The following is a 15,917-nucleotide window of genomic DNA, read 5'->3' on the forward strand; positions in this document are numbered from 1 at the left end:
CAAGTAGAAAAGCTTCAAGAAAAAGTCAACATTTGCAACATGGCCCAATCGGCTGAAGCAGTTTTAGGTCACAGAGAAAAAAATGAAGTGTTCTATGACCCTTAAGAACAATATATGGCTCTCAATTACTTAGTAAGGGATGCATCTACTGATGGCAAATACTCGGGAGCCGAAGAAGTAGTGGATTTCATATTCACCGAAGAAGCTGATCCACCTGACAAAAAAGAAGGCTATGTGGCTAGGCCTTTGAAACCTCCAAACATTGTCAAACCAAAAGAGGTTTTGAAGGCTACATCGAGGTTCAAATCGCCTGATTTTATTAGCCATGCTACGGCTATATCGAGGTTCAAACCGCCTGAGTTTATTGGCTATGCTACGGTGAAGGAGAATGCAAAGCCGAGGGTAAAATTCATAAACAAGAAAGATGCTCCACCCGAAGATCCACCGTAGACACCTTGGTTGAGTCAAGCTAGTGACTATAAAGAAGCGCTTCTTGAGAGGCAATCCAAGCTTTCATCTTTATTTATTTATTCTGTTTTTGAATTTTAGGATAATTTATTTTATTTCAGACTTGTTATTTAGGAATTCATCAACCCTACCCGTCCCTTAGGTTTTTGAAAAATCAAGTTGGTTATCGATATTTGAGCTAAGTACCACTTGTTCCATGAGTTTAATATCTACATTGTGATTTTTCAGGAACATGACGTCGCAGATCAATCAAACAACATTGACAAGGAGAACCTGGATAAATCTCAAATTTGGGGGGAAAGTTAGAAGAAACGTCCATTAAATCAACATTAGTGCACCAAATCATCGTTGGCAATTCAGACAATTCAAGGAATTCCTCCTCTTTTTCTTTTAATTTAACATTGGAGACAATGTTTAGTTTAAGTTTGGGGATGTGTATTATAAATTGTCTAATTGCCAAAATTTTTGATTTTGTCTGATTTGTGTGCAAATTTTTTGATTTGTGTGTTTTTTTTAATTATTTGTTTGTTTTTTTATTATTTATTTATTTAATTTTTATTTGTGCGCATTGTCAAATAAAAACAAAAAAAAATTCATTTTGTGTCTTGCATGCTTGTGTGAGTTAGATAGCCTTACTGGCGATGATGTATAATATTAAGAACATGTATTGGTTCATGGATTATGGATAAGTTATATGTGTGAGTTAGATTTTTGCTTATTCGTGCGAAACGAAAATTATTTTTGCACGTGAGTTGATTGTAGCGTTGTACATGAGTAGGTTGATCTATGTTTATAGGTTGAATAAGAGAACTTAGATGCTAAACCCAAACAACTTTTAAACATTATTATACCCTTAAACCAAATATAGGTTGTTTGGTAGGTTAAGCTGTTGCAGGAAAACTTGGAGATAAATGTAGATTCCATGTGTGCTAGTTTTTGTGTGGATTGTCTAAGACTAATAGAATGAAAATTGGGTGAAAACTTTAAGTTAGAGGTCGATTTTCGAGAATAGGTGTTTAATAAAGGGCATTGCACTAATCATTGCATAAAAAAAGATTCCAATGAGGACAACTTTAATAATCTCGTTGTGAATCGTCTCTTCGTAGCCTTTATGACTAGAGTGATTAAGCCTGTAAGAGTTTAAAACCTGGTGCCCTAAAATCGTCTGATTTGGGAGTTTTCGGCCTAAAACTCGTTACAAAGGTCATTTAGAAAGCTTGAGGGAGTGACGTCCACACAAAGGGTGTTTAAAGAATACATCTATAAAAAAAAAATTTAAGTATCACATATTTTGATTACGCCCCGAACACTTGTTTTAGAGGATTAAACCTCTGATAAGAGGTTAGTAACTTAGTTGATTCCTAGAGGTTGAAGTAGTCAAAAATAAGGAGAATCCTCATCTGTTGATAGGTTGAACTGTAATAGTGAAATCTAACCAAACTTGAGCAGTGTAAGAAATTAGCATTGAAAAAAAAATTTAGAATACACCTTGGAAAGAGAAAAAAAAACAAGTTTGGGGGTGTGTGAATTCCACGAGTGAAGCAAGGAAATATTTGACTTTTAAGGTCGGAAATTGGGTCAATTTATTATTGTACAGCGTTATGCTTAACTCTCCACACACACACACACACACTCGTTTGCATTGAATGAGCAAGGATTTGATGCGTGCATTATAGTTTTGAAGTACTTCATGAATTTGACGCTGTGTTTTTAATCTTGAGCTATAAATGTAAGGTGTCTAACATAAAGTTTCTTTTGAGTGACTTTGTCTGTCTTAGTCGTGTTTTTGTGTTCGTTAATAATTATCTTTAGTTTTGTATTTGCTCGAGGACAAGCAAAGAACTAAGTTTGGGGGTGTTTGATGAGTGTAATTCACTCATTAAACTAAAGCTTCTAAATCACGTTTTTTGATGTGTTCTTGAGCATTTTTGAACGTTTTGATGTGTGTGTTCGTGTTGTTTTGCAGTTTGGACAACTCTCGAGAAAATACCACTATTGGGATCCGGTGATGAGCAAAAATGATGATCAATGAAATGGAGCATGAATAAGCAAGTGTTGAATAAGATTGGAGTGAAAAATAAGCTTAGAAAACAAAGTGAAGAGAAGCAAAGCAGTGGCATTGGCGCCACGGCGCAGAAAAAGGGGTGCCATAGAAAACAAAGTGAAGAGAAGCAAAGCAATGGCATTGGCGCCACGGCGCAGAAAAAGGGGAGCCATGGCGCCCCCAAAGCGATGAATTCAACCAGAAACTTAGACGCCACGGCGCTAGACCTGGGCGCCATGGCGCCCAATGAAGACAAGAACTGAGCAGAAACTTGGGCGCCACGGCACCAGACCTGGGCGCCTGTTAACACGAGAATCGTGGCGCCATGCTTGGGCACCGTGGCACGAAATTCCAAAACGTTAAAACCCGAAATTTTAATTATCTTTTCGGCCCAAAAATCATACCCTAACCCTTGAGGACTCTTAGAAAATATAAATACCAAGATGAAGAACAAGAGAAGGGGGTTAGACGGCTGAAGAGGCAAGAAAAAGAGAGGCACCAATTGAGAGAAGATCGGCCCGATTTTGGAGAAGAAGAAGGGAGAAAACTGAGAAATCAAGCAACGAGATTGAGAAATAGAGCGGCAACTTGAGTTTTTTCTATCTTTCTCTTATACATGCACTCTAGTTTGTATTTTATTGTATTTTTCTTCTCAATCATGAACTACACTATTAAATCTAGGGTTTGATGTAACATATTTGAAACATGATTTAATTTCTTTATAGTATTTCCATTCAATTTTCCAGAATTGATTTGTATTGTTCTTGTTTAATGCTTTCAGTTGCCTGATCACCAATTGAATGAATCGATGTTCTAAATTTGACGCTCGAGAGAGGGAAATTTAGGCGTGATCTAAGAACAATATAACCTAGATTTGTAGGTTTCGAGAGAAAGTACGAATCTTTGAGAGTAAAACGAGAGCCAAGTGCGTGATAATCTTTATATATTTAATTCGGAATAGAGATATTGGGGTTAAAATATAGAGATAGGTTCTATTTGACGCTAGAGAGGGGGAAATAGAATTAATTTAGGATTCTTGCCTATGAATTCGGGAAATAGTTGATGGAAATATCTATAGGGATTGAGAATTATGTCGAGAATACGGTGAAATCACTCCCTAGACATTACGTAATTTTGATTTAGTTTTTAGAAATTGCCTCACTTTTATTGCACTATTTAATTCATTGACGTTAGTTTAGTATTTAAGCATTAATTTAACACTCGATTGTCTAGATAAAGTAAACGCGGACACAATTATAGTACTCAGTGGAAGTCGAATATCAATCCCTGTGGGTTCGACACTTTTCAATTCTTTAATATACTACAAATCTTGACACCGTGCGCTTGCGATATAAAATCACGTTATAGGAATCACGTGGCACTAATCAACGCTACTTGATAGCTATAGGAAGGCATCAACCCAAGAGACGCTATATGGTTGAGGGTGAGGAACTGACTTCAACTCTAAACAGGATACAGTAGCCATCGAAACCGCATTAATGTAACTGCCACTATCCACGATAACTTTACAGCCCTTGTTATTAATCTTGATGTAAGTGTGGAAGATGGCATGACATCGCCAATCATCGACATCCCTAGGCTAGGTAAGAGTGCAACGAACGACACCGACTCTATGCGTATGTGGGATAAGGAGACTAGCTTGAATACAACCTAAGAAGGTATCTTCACTATCCTCCAAGTGATCAAACTCTTCTAACTTAGGCTCGTAAACTTGGTCCTCTAGTGGCTCGTCGACTATACCTTCACGCTCTTCCATAACTAGGGCTCGGCTATGACACTTAGAAGAAATGTGACCAAAACCCTTACAGTTGAAGCATTCCAAACCGGAGGACGTCCTTGAAACCTCAGGACATTTACCTTTACTATCCGATGCAGGGGTAGCATTAGAAAAAGAAGGTCCTAGAATAAACTTAGGGGATGGAGTGGATGCAGAAGAGGTTGCAGTGCGGATGTCACTACGAGTTCTATATGGTGTCCTAGTCACTAACTCGTAATCCCGAACGAAAGAGTAGGCGTGGTCAAAAGTGGTGACGCCTCTAAGGACAAACTCACGTCTAAGATCATCCCTTAAGTCTTGCCTAAACCTACTCAAGGTCATGACCTCATCCTCAACGACCTGACATCTCATTCGGAACTCATCAAACTGAGCAACGTATTCGGTCACAGGTCGACTGCCTTGCGTAAGTGCGTTCCATTGATCCAGCAAGTTACCCCTGTAAGATTGAGGTAAATATTTTTCTTGAAGGCGACGCTTCATTTCATCCCAACTCCCAACAGGGAGAGCATAACGCCTCTCTAGGAGGTCCTCAACACTTTCCCAAAAAAGTTGCGCAGTGCCAGTTAATTTCAAACTGGCAAATTGTACCCTCTGATCTTCAGAGACTCCATACCAGGCGAAGAAGCGATCCATATCTCTAACTCATTGATTGAATACACTAGGATCTAGACAACCATCAAATGTAGGGTCATCTAACTTAATGTTTCGAAAGATGCGCTTCTCGTGGCGAGGGGGAGATAGTGTACCATGACGGTGATATTCCCGCTCTCGTCCACGAGCCTGATTTCCCTCCCTACGATCATGTCTGGCGTGGTGTCGACCACCTTGTGGACAACGATGAGATCTATTAATAGAAGCTTCAGAGTTTTCAGCTCCAGTCAAATGTGGGTTTGGATCAAGAGTGTTCAACCTAGCGGTTAGGGCTTTATTCTCCTCACGAGTAGCGTCTACCTCAGTTTGGACAGCCGTTAATTAATTTTGTAATTGTGCCAACTGTCGGGTGAGAGCTTCAATTTGGGAAGGGTCCATGGCAAGAGTACTAGCACTAGAAGCAGTAACACGACCACTACGCAATTGCATACACGGTAACACTAGCTAAGTGAAGTGCGCTATAGAGATCAATAAACAACGAGTGCCAACAGTAGATTAGCAATCTGAAATTTTATTATTTTTATTTTTATTTTATTTTTTTGTGTTTATTAAAAATGGGATTACGTAAGGTCCGATCTTTGCAAGCTAATAATACTAATGCGAATAAAATAAAAAGCAAAGGTACCAATGATAGGCCTAGTCACATGGGGTAAACGGGTGAACAATGAAAGTTAGTTCGCGAATTCCGATCAAGTAGGTTTAAGGCTAAAATTATCAAAATAATAGCAACACAAAGAAATAATTGATGCAATTCTAAATAAAGCAATAGTGTCAACTAAAAATAGATAAGAGTAGTGACTCCCTGAGTTCAGTTGGTCGGAATTGTTACGTGTGGATTTCAGTCCAGCTTGTGTCCCGTGCACCAACATCAAATGTCTTCACTTTCTGAAACTACTCCAATTGCACCTCGTGAAGCAGCAATGTATTTGTTTTTGTGGTGGTGAACCGTGTGAAGAGAGTGGCTGTTGGCTGTTATTGGACGTTGCAGAAGGTAATTCTGGACTATGGATGATAGTGGTGGTTGTTTGGAAAGATGGCAGTGGGATGGGGCTGGTTGCGGCAGCTTGTGACTGGTGGTGGCAAGTGGAGCATGTGATGGAGTAGCTGCTGGAATGGGTGATGGTACCGGTGGTGCCTGCTGCAATTAAGACTGAAGCAAGCGACTTTGCTGGAGATAGCGGCTAGGATTTCTTATGGACAATTGGGCTGATTTGTGGGGAAGAGTACAGTGACGGGAGATGAATATTGTGGTGATTGGCAGTGGTGGCCGACGGGACGAATCCGATTGTCGTGACAGTAGCGCGGCAAAGTAGTGGCAGTGGCTTGTGGCTATTACAGGCGAAGGAGGTAGGGGCCAAGACGGGTGTGATGGCGTTGATTTGGCTAAATCGATAGATGGTGTAGTGGAAGTGAGGAGACTGGACTCCGATTGAAGAGCGTTGTCGGGGGTTTTTAGGGTTGCCAGCGAGTGACACGGCTGGGGGATGCTGGTGTGGGTGGCATCTGCAAGTGACGCTGCTAGAAGAACACTAGCGTTGAGGCCAAATTGGATATGGGTGGCATTAAATGGATATGGGCTTTTGGTGTTAATGGACTAGGTTAATATGTCGTAAATGAGCCGAATTTGGGTATATTATTGAAATGGGTTGAAGGATTCCGAACCAATGGATTATAGTTTAGGCTAAAAATTAAGTTGGGCTGGGGGTTGTATTAGTTTTGTAATGGGCTTAGTAGGTTTGGATTTGATTTATGGATGGTTAAGTTGTTTGGGCTTGCGTGGGTTATGGCTTACTGGACTTGGTTATTGGTTAGGTTAGAAGAATTTGTAGATATTTGGGCTGGTAGTAGGGTAAAGTACAACAAAATTGATTTAGAGTGAGCAACAAAATGATTGAGACGGCAGCAGGAATTTTTCTTTTAGTAAAACTACAGAAAAAGGCTAAATTTTTTTTTCATATGTGAACAGGACGATGAACAGTAACCCTCTTTTTTTTTTCCAACCAACAAAGAAAGCAGAAAGAATGAAAACTGCTGCTCTTACGCTAAATCGTTTTAAATTGTGTTGTTCCAACAAATTTTGTGAATAAAATAGGAATATATTTTGGATTGTAAGAAAGAAAGTACCCAAAATTCGTCTCTGATACCAAATTTGATGCAATATCAATAAAAATATTAAATGTAGAATGAGAAGAACAAGTAATAGAAAGAAGAAAATCGGGGGGGAGGGGATGAAAGAAGAAGAAGAATCAATAGAAGGGGAAGAATAATGGGGGAAGAGAGAAAGCTTTCGCTCCAAGCCACCAATAATTTTATTCAATTATCAATTGAAAAATTACAATGCAAAATAGGTTTAAATAGTAAAGCAAGCCCTAACGAGATTGGGCCCGAGCCCATACGAGTCCAATTATCTAAATAATAGTCCAAGAAAATAAATAAAACTTAACTATAAAATAAAATAAATAAATATCCGATGTCCTCATTACACAGCTTNCATCTACAGTGAGAGTATGACATGGTAACATCACATGTTGCACGCCCACAGTAGATATTATAATTCATGCCAGTTGTAGGTAGCAGATCAAATCTGCCTAAAGCAATATTGAATCTAGAACTTGATAATTGTTTGGAGAAAACTTGAATAGAGAGATAGAAGAATGCTTTTACCACTATTGTTCTAAATTAAAATTTGTCATTCCATGCTTGTTTAGTAGGATTGTTAACGTGATTTTCATGAAGCGCAATGTACTTCTAGTTGTATAGCATAACGTGTGAAATTTGGTTCACTCTAGAATTACTCTAAATTTTAATCCTAGAATTACTCTAAATTATAATCTAGAATTTCTTATAACCACCGATCATTTGGAGTCTTGATTCATAAGAACTCATAATAACTAGCTTGCAATACTATCGTACATCTGAAGCCGAAATACGTTCCCAAAAAAGAATGCATCTCTCAACTCACTGAATGTGACCAGGTAGCACTCACTTCACCACATACCATAAAGGTTAAGGTAATTACTAATCCCGTTTGCTATTTGACATGCAAATGGAATTATTATCCCAAATTAGATGAGTTCTAAGACTAAGAAATCACAAACTGATAATAAATTTCAGGGGTCAGCTACAAAAGTTTGTTAGGTAATACATTCGTGTATTAAAATTCAATCAGAAAAGACAGTAATTAGAACACAATCCGCACAAAGAGCAATGTCAACTTCAAAATTGTAATCCAAGAATTACTTATATGTTGAAGCATAACATTCATAATGGTTATCAAAACTGTCATCATCTTAGGTATTTCATTAACTATTGCTAAAGAAAGATGATACCAAAATTGAGTTCTTTTCTCAAACCTTAACAAAAGTGGCCACAATCAATCTGCTAGGAAATGCAACTAAATCAATTGTCTTGAAATTATCTTCTCTTATCCTCATCCTCTCCTTTCTTTCGTCAGTCTTCTCTTGCAAATCAATTCTCTTTTCCCACCGCTTCAAGTTTAGTCCGGTGTTCGTAAATGGGCAGGGCCAAAGAATCCGAAAATTTCAAGTGGAGGGCTCTGATCCCACCCCATTTCTTTGGGACAATCTCAAGTACCCCATCAATCGCAGTAAACAAATTCTCAACAATCTCTTTACTCTCCGTAACACCCCACCTCCCAACTCTGACCGCACTGCAAGTCCCACCACTCAAACACAACAAACTCGAAGTGCAGGCCCTTTCTATCTCCTCTTTCCAATTGCAATCACCGCTTAAGTGTACAGGCATCGGAATCTTTCTCTTCTTCTTATAGAACACCTTACCCAATACCTCGGGAAGCAAAGGGACCACATCTTTAACAGCGAAGAACATATCAAATGAGTCGAAGAGCTTTTTCTTGGCATCGAACGATTTATAATCAGATTTCAGTTTTGATAATTTCAGAACTTGTTTTATGGGCATGTCTAAAGATTTTAGCTTTTGGCGGGCAAGTTCTGACTTGATTTTCTTGCCATCAACTATGAGACAGAGGTTCAAAAGGTAAAAATCGCGCGGCAGAAGAGAGTATCGAAGAGGAATTCTGTGTGGAGTCGCGATGAGGTTCTTTGGTGGAATCTTCTTGAGGGTTATCGATAGGTATATAAAATCATCATTATCTTCTTTATGAGTATTTGGTGAATCAGATTGTAATTGCAATTTCTTCCATCTCAGGAGGGCATTGACTGCCTTGCGCGTCGTTTCTTTGTTGATTCTATCTGTGGAAGAAGAAGCCGCCATCACGCAGTGAGGCCGGAACCGGATGCGTCTGGGGATTAGGGTATAATGTGAAGAGAACCATTTAAGAGAAAGGATATTAAAAAGACAAATTTACCCTTCAAAGTTAAAACGTTGATCTACAAGTAAAATTGCAGCAGAGATCCCTAACATTTGGATTTTGTAGAAATTTAGTTCTAACCTTCAAAGGAAAGAATTCGTCTTCATCAATGTGAGGAAGACCGACGCTGATGAAGATTTGGTTTCACCCTACAACCGGAAAGTCCATAATTAAAAGAAAGTCTTTTTTGTTCTTTCTTCATTAAGTATTTGGACTGTGCATTTATCGATGGGTTTCTAATTTTAGATAGGAGATTTTTTCTTTATCGACTTATTTCATATCATGGTTCGGGTGTTCAAAATTGGTGTATCTATCAATAGAAAAATCTCCATGTGTGGCATGATAAGGAATCCTAGAGAAGACCGATTGAGACTCTCTCCACGATCCCACGACGATCTCTATGTACTTGTCCAGTTTGTTTTGTAGTAATTATAACCTTCTAATCTTGACTTCGCGACAACATCAAATATAGTGGCATTACTTTTGAAGTATTTAGACACGATTAGGGGAAAAAATTTAAATACTTATGTCACTATGGACAGAATCAATAAAATAGTAGTATAGAATGTTGAGTTTTCATTTTTCGGAAGTACTAGAAATTCTATCTATTATTAAAATTGTCTTATTTGTATGTCTTATTTTCAGGAGAAAAAGAAGTAAACAGTTAATTTTACTTGAAATAATTCCAGAAGAGAGGAAAGAAATTGCAGGATTTTCTCTTATCTCCTCTCCTCCCGTAGCTGCTGCAATTTTTTCATCATAAAATTTGAAAATATTACATCAGAATCCAAATAATTGTTACCGTTATGAGTTTACATTGGAATGCGCATGGTTCAGCAATTGCAAGATTGATGTGATCTATTCAAAGACAAGGCCGAGCAACTCTATTTTAAGTCTCTATTAGTGTGATTGAGGTAGGGTTCGATGAGGATGGAGATGAGTTACCAATCCTTGTCCGACCACATGAAATGAAAAACTTAGATCTGATTGAACTCGAGAGATCTATGGTTGTGACAATTCGTTAGCCTTAGATGTCATCAATCAAAAAGATCTATACAAGAAGATAATGAAATGAAACTAATCCAACGTGTATTTTTGTTGTAAGAATTTAACAATGGACCTGTTTGAACCACATTATTTAAAAAAAAATGCATTCTTAAACAGTGATTTGATATCATTTCAACCACATATTCTTCAATAAAATAATATTACACGCAAATCAAAAAAAATTTCTTATTTTTTAACCACACATTTCCCATCAATACATTATTCAAGAATGCATTATTACCAAAATAATGTGTCTCAAACACCCCCAATATAAGTACAAAAAAATTTGAATCCTAGTACAAGTGCAATAAGTCACTTTTTGTTAAATCTACACGACATTTAAAGCTCGAGAAAAAGATCTAAAAGTAAGCTCAAAATAGAATCAAGAAATCCTTGATAAACTTTAATAAAATATGCTTAATTCATTTACAAATCATAAATTACAAGAATACAAAAGACGCAAGATATGAAATGGGGGAAAATCATTCTATATCCCATACAACATTATTTTATTTCACAGTATGTGAACCCTTGAAGGTTACAGTCTCAAAGTTTGTAAAAGTTTCAACAATGGTGGTGAATTCCTCGACCACAAGAGTCATTTATAATAAAAAAATGTTAAATTACACAACTTTCAATCAAATGATGGTGAATTCCTTGACCACATATCTCATTGCCAATAAAATCAGAACCTTGAACGAGAAAAGTAAATATTATCCAACACAAGAAAAACTACAAATCAACTAATAATATCTCAATAGACTACTAAGAAGATCCTACACCACAAAAGTTCCGTACTGATCTCATGTAGTTCATAAAGCTAAAGAAGGATTAGAAAATCCAAAATTATCCAGAAGATGTAAAATTCTTTGAATATGTAAAACAAGTGAAGGTAATTAATCAAAAAGTTAGCCTTAAACCTGGCAAACAGAGAAAGCATTAACCATCTACAGGCAACAAACCTTGTAGAACATCAATTCAGCAATTATGAAACTGTTTTTTTAAGAATGTAATTTCATCAAAACCGGTCTACCAACAATACCACAAAAATCAGATGAAAATTCGATGGTCACTCTTAGTATACTCTCATAAGGAAAGGAAGACGTATACTAATTCCAAATGCAATTTATAATTTCTTCCATATAATGGTATTAATTAGAGAAACCAATATGAGTGATCTAATATAATATTAGTACAGGCTACAGACTGTGACCTCACAAAGAAAAGCATATTGTCAGGGAGGATAATTCGAAAAAGGGATGAAACAATCACAAATATTATAATGATTCCCCAAAGTTGCCCCACTTAAATCAGGACCAGGCAACCCTATTAATCTGTGACCTTTATTTATCTTTCATATGTTTTTGCAAAGAAAAGATGGTTTTATGTCCATGATTTGGGCAAAAATTTACATTTCCCCGTCTCGTCATGGGACAGTTGTCCTAAGCTTTCTTCTATAAGGAAGCGGCTGAGAGAGGGTGAAGTAAATAGCTAAGATATTGAGTATCAGGAGATGGAGTGAAAAGAAAAAGAGAATAAGACTTCCGGATATCAGTTGTATGAACAAAAAGAGACGCAATTTACACTTTTGCCAAAACTTAATTCAAGAATGAGGAGTTGCAAGCACATAATTTCAACAATTTATTTTAAAGGCCTAATACGTTGCAAGATCCAACATAGAGATAGTTATCTTCTTGAAGCAAGCAACCTTGGAGCTGTTTGACAAAAAACCATTCCAAAGGAGTGAAATAGACATTAAAATAGAATGCTAATAAGCACTGATTTCCCACAATAATTCTACATAGTGAAACAGGTTGTCTCTAGCCTATTGATATGAACGGTATATGTAAATAATCGAGGTTCCCATCCAGCAGGGGAGAATAGTGTGGCATTAAAAAAAGTTTAAGGCCGTTATTGCAATAAAAGCAAACTCAAAATGATAATAATCGTACCCAAGGAAAATCATAAAGCATTTTTTCCAAATATTGTGGTGTAGTAAAATCAATATAGGGCAGATCGATGAGGACTAGAAATTGCTGAATCAACAGCTCCTCCAGAATGGTTTTGGCAAATTTTGTGCATGCTTGTGGTGAAAGGGCATGAAAGAGAAGTGGGTGTTCTTTTTTATTTTCCAACTAATAAATTCTACCAGTCCTTGATTGTGATCCTCCCCATTCAAATATTATTTGTTATCTGTTTCTTAATCACCTCTGCCCTCTCACGTTAGAGTTCTACGTAATTGAACCATTACTTTCAAAATAAGGCAATTGGTGCAAGCTCAAGTCATTGTGAAAACACATTGAAGAGAATATAACTAAATTCCTTTAAGAAGATGATAATTTTTTGCAACAAACTGAGCTAGTTACCAAGAAAATTGAATTGCAATAATATTCAATCCATTGGCCCATAATTACCTTCAAAAATTACAACAAGTATAACCATAACTGAAGCCATCCACCACCAACTGCTATCAACGGTTAGCAACCTCAGTTCTCCTCTTTTTACTCTTCTTCTCCTTCTTCTCACCTTCAATCTTGTCTCCCCCATCAGTTTCTCCACTCTTCCTCTTCTTCTTATTCTTCTTTTTCTCTTGCTCTGGCACTTTATTCTCCAAATTGATGATCTCCGACGTCTTTTCGTCGCTGCTCTGACCAATCTTGGTATATTTCCTGTTTCCTTCATCCAACCTCGGCTCTGCATTATCTTGAGGGTTTCCATTCTCGCAGTCTCTTTGCAGTTTCTGAACCCTTTTCATATCAGGGTAATTTTGAAGGTCGTTATTTTTATGCTTGCTGTGGAACTGGACCAAGTGATTGAAAGCGTCAGCAGTGCGCTGCAGATACAAGGGGACGGCGCCGGAAGAGCCGTTGTCAACGGAGGCAAATCTGCTGAGGAGCTTCGCAGCTCTCGACAGAGACACCGGCTTTTCCGAGACCAACTGTGCTGACATCTTCATCTGCTCGTTACCAATATCAGTAGATAAATCCCAATTACTGCGAAAGTGATTCAGGCCTATGCGAAGCCGCCGAGGGTTTATCGTTGTTTTGGGGAGAACATATACATAAAAAGAGGAAAATTTGCCCTTCGAAATTATTTATAAAAAATAAAAGGTTAATAGTAAAACTAGAAAATTGCAGTATAGGTCCCTACTATTTTGATTTTCTTCAAATGCATCCCTAACCTTTAAATCTTGACGAGACATCGTCAATCTTATGATTTTGTTGCATTTAGGATCTTTCTTGGAACGGTAACGCTAGTGGTACATAGGGATGTACCTAAATGTGTACATCTCTCTCACATGTGGTGTGAGATTCACCCGACTAAAAAAATACTTATTTAAGTGGACCCCACACCCATGTGAGGGGAGTATACATTCTTAGATACACCTCATTATGTACCACTAGATTAATTACATTAAAATCTACGCAACTATCCAACACTTATTATGAAAATTCACAACAACAATTTAATATTAATGGTCCATTTGATTGCAAAAATAAAATTTGGATGGAAAGAAAATGAATTTCAGGGAATTGAATTACCTAGAAATTATTTTTCTAAGAATTGTAAATTATTGTGTTTGATTGGTATAATTTTTCACGTGAAAATTGTTGACATAAAAGTTTTTTTTTTATATTTGTTTGACTTTGTTTTACATAAAAATTGTCGATCAAATAGATAGAATTTACTCGTATTGGAGATGAAGTTTGTTTCCATTGCCAACTAAAAAAAACAAAACAAAACAAAAAAATTCAAAAAAATCACCTATCTTTTGATGTTCATTTGACTTTATTTTACATGAAAATTATCAATTAAAGGAAAACATTTTTTTATAATAATTCTTAGAATTTGTTTCCATTATCAACAAAAATAAATAAATAAATTTGCTACAATGGCCTAGAACCAAAACTTGGAAAATGTCTACATGGCAAGGAAGCTGGAAAATGTTTGAATATTTTCCTAGTTCCATGGAATTCATTGGGAGATTTTTATAAATGACCTACTACTATTCATTTTTGGTAAAATGTCTATAATACCCTTAATGAAAGGATTTGTCATATTTTGCACAAGATATCCTTAATTTATTGGGATAGTTCTAAATTCCTCTATTTCTCTCCTTTCGAGTTTTAATATATAATTACATTCTTTGATCTAATAAACTAGCATAATCTGTAATATAATTATCATGTAATTTGCTAAGATTATCATATTCCTTAGTTGAAATATCCATAGTCTCTAGTTGGGCAAAAATATTTCTTATTTTTTCTAATAGTTTTTCTAACAGATTATCTAATCCTTTAATCGTATATCCTGGCATTATTCAGATAATTCCTTGCAAGTTTTTTGAACATGTTATATAAGTTTTTTGTAAACATGAAAAGTAATATTCCCTACGATTCTTTCAAGATATTAGAAGAATTCTTTCTAAATTTAACAAAGACAATAATTTTACCTTACTTTTGATCTTAAATCTGTATTCTTAGAATTGAGTGACCTTCAGGCTCTGAATCTGCAAACTGCTCCCTCAAACGGCCTCTTGCCTCAATGGGAATTCTGTTATTTCAACTTCTTGCCCTCACTGTATCTTTTCTTAGAATTAAGAGTAAAGATCTTAAGTAAAGAAAATTCTTTCTTTGTTAAAGTAAGAAAGAAATTATTTTCTTCAATCTATCAAGAATCTATGGGATAGGAAATTTAGAAACTCATATCTTTCTGATATCAAAAGATTGAAATTTCATTTCTATAATTTATACAAGGTTTCTATTGTATACAAGGGGTTTTCAAAAAAACTGGTTTTGAAAAAAGTTTAAGGAAAGAGAATGGTTTCTAACTCGAGATGCCCATTCTTTCCTCAAAGACCTCTATTTATACATGACTCAAATTCACTATTATTGATCTATTACATCATTGCATACATCAGAATTTTGAAAAAAGGCTCACATGCCTCTTTATTCTTTTCCTCCTGGGGTCTACATCTTCACATGCATTTTTTACTTTTTCATCAAAGTGGCATCTTTTCTTCTATTATTGCATTATCAACTTTGGCTTCATATGCAGCTGTCTAGATGCTTTTCTATTATTGCTTTTCCATCTTTGTCTTCATACGCAGCTGGCCAGATGCTTTGGTAGTGGTAGGTTATTTTCCATCCATCAATCTCTCAATTTTGTCTACATGTGGGGCACTCCCTCAATCTGCATGATTCTTGAATTGTTGTTGGACTTCCATTAATTTGATGAGTATCAAATTTCTGGATATATTCTTTCAAAATGGTAGATTTTTCTTTTCCATTATTTGTAAGGAGTGTCCATCCTTCATATTGGCACAAGCATCTGAATTTTTTATCATATAAGTTCTTTGCAATGTTGTAAAGAACTTTCATCCCCAAAACTCTTCGAGATTTTAACCACGATTTATTGATTTTTGGCAATGGTTTATTATTTCGGCCAACTTCAATCTGAAAATCTCGGCCAACATATCCAATGGTAATAATCTGTTCAGCAGGATAATATATCCTTCCATCAACTTCGGGACTTATTGAATAAAATTTGATATAAAT

General features: G+C 36.4%; 2 protein-coding genes across 2 annotated transcripts; both read right to left on the reverse strand.

Moving 5' to 3' along the window:
* Window positions 1-8,429: 8,429 nt before the first annotated feature.
* Window positions 8,430-9,514, reverse strand: LOC111396425 (ribosomal L1 domain-containing protein 1-like). Its single transcript, XM_023022861.1, has 3 exons — window positions 9,435-9,514; window positions 9,310-9,393; window positions 8,430-9,243 (listed from the first exon to the last, which is right to left on the reverse strand). Exons 1-3 carry the CDS (start codon window positions 9,512-9,514, stop codon window positions 8,430-8,432), a joined length of 978 nt encoding a protein of 325 aa, XP_022878629.1.
* A 3,144-nt stretch (window positions 9,515-12,658) lies between these two features.
* Window positions 12,659-13,434, reverse strand: LOC111395406. Its single transcript, XM_023021381.1, has one exon. The coding sequence runs from the start codon at window positions 13,313-13,315 to the stop codon at window positions 12,830-12,832; it is 486 nt and encodes a 161-aa protein (XP_022877149.1). The 5' UTR covers window positions 13,316-13,434; the 3' UTR covers window positions 12,659-12,829.
* Between the last annotated feature and the right edge of the window lie 2,483 nt (window positions 13,435-15,917).

Source organism: Olea europaea, chromosome 6 (assembly GCF_002742605.1).
Source record: "Olea europaea var. sylvestris chromosome 6, O_europaea_v1, whole genome shotgun sequence".
Classification (NCBI taxonomy): domain Eukaryota; kingdom Viridiplantae; phylum Streptophyta; class Magnoliopsida; order Lamiales; family Oleaceae; genus Olea; species Olea europaea.

Coding starts and splice junctions, on each gene's coding strand:
- LOC111396425 (XM_023022861.1), bottom strand. CDS start 9,514: ATGAAGAAAGAACAAAAAAGACTTTCTTTTAATTATGGACTTTCCGGT. Junction 9,394..9,434: donor CCAAATCTTCATCAGCGTCG/GTCTTCCTCACA, acceptor TTTCCTTTGAAG/GTTAGAACTAAATTTCTACA. Junction 9,244..9,309: donor CAACGTTTTAACTTTGAAGG/GTAAATTTGTCT, acceptor CCTAATCCCCAG/ACGCATCCGGTTCCGGCCTC.
- LOC111395406 (XM_023021381.1), bottom strand. CDS start 13,315: ATGAAGATGTCAGCACAGTTGGTCTCGGAAAAGCCGGTGTCTCTGTCG.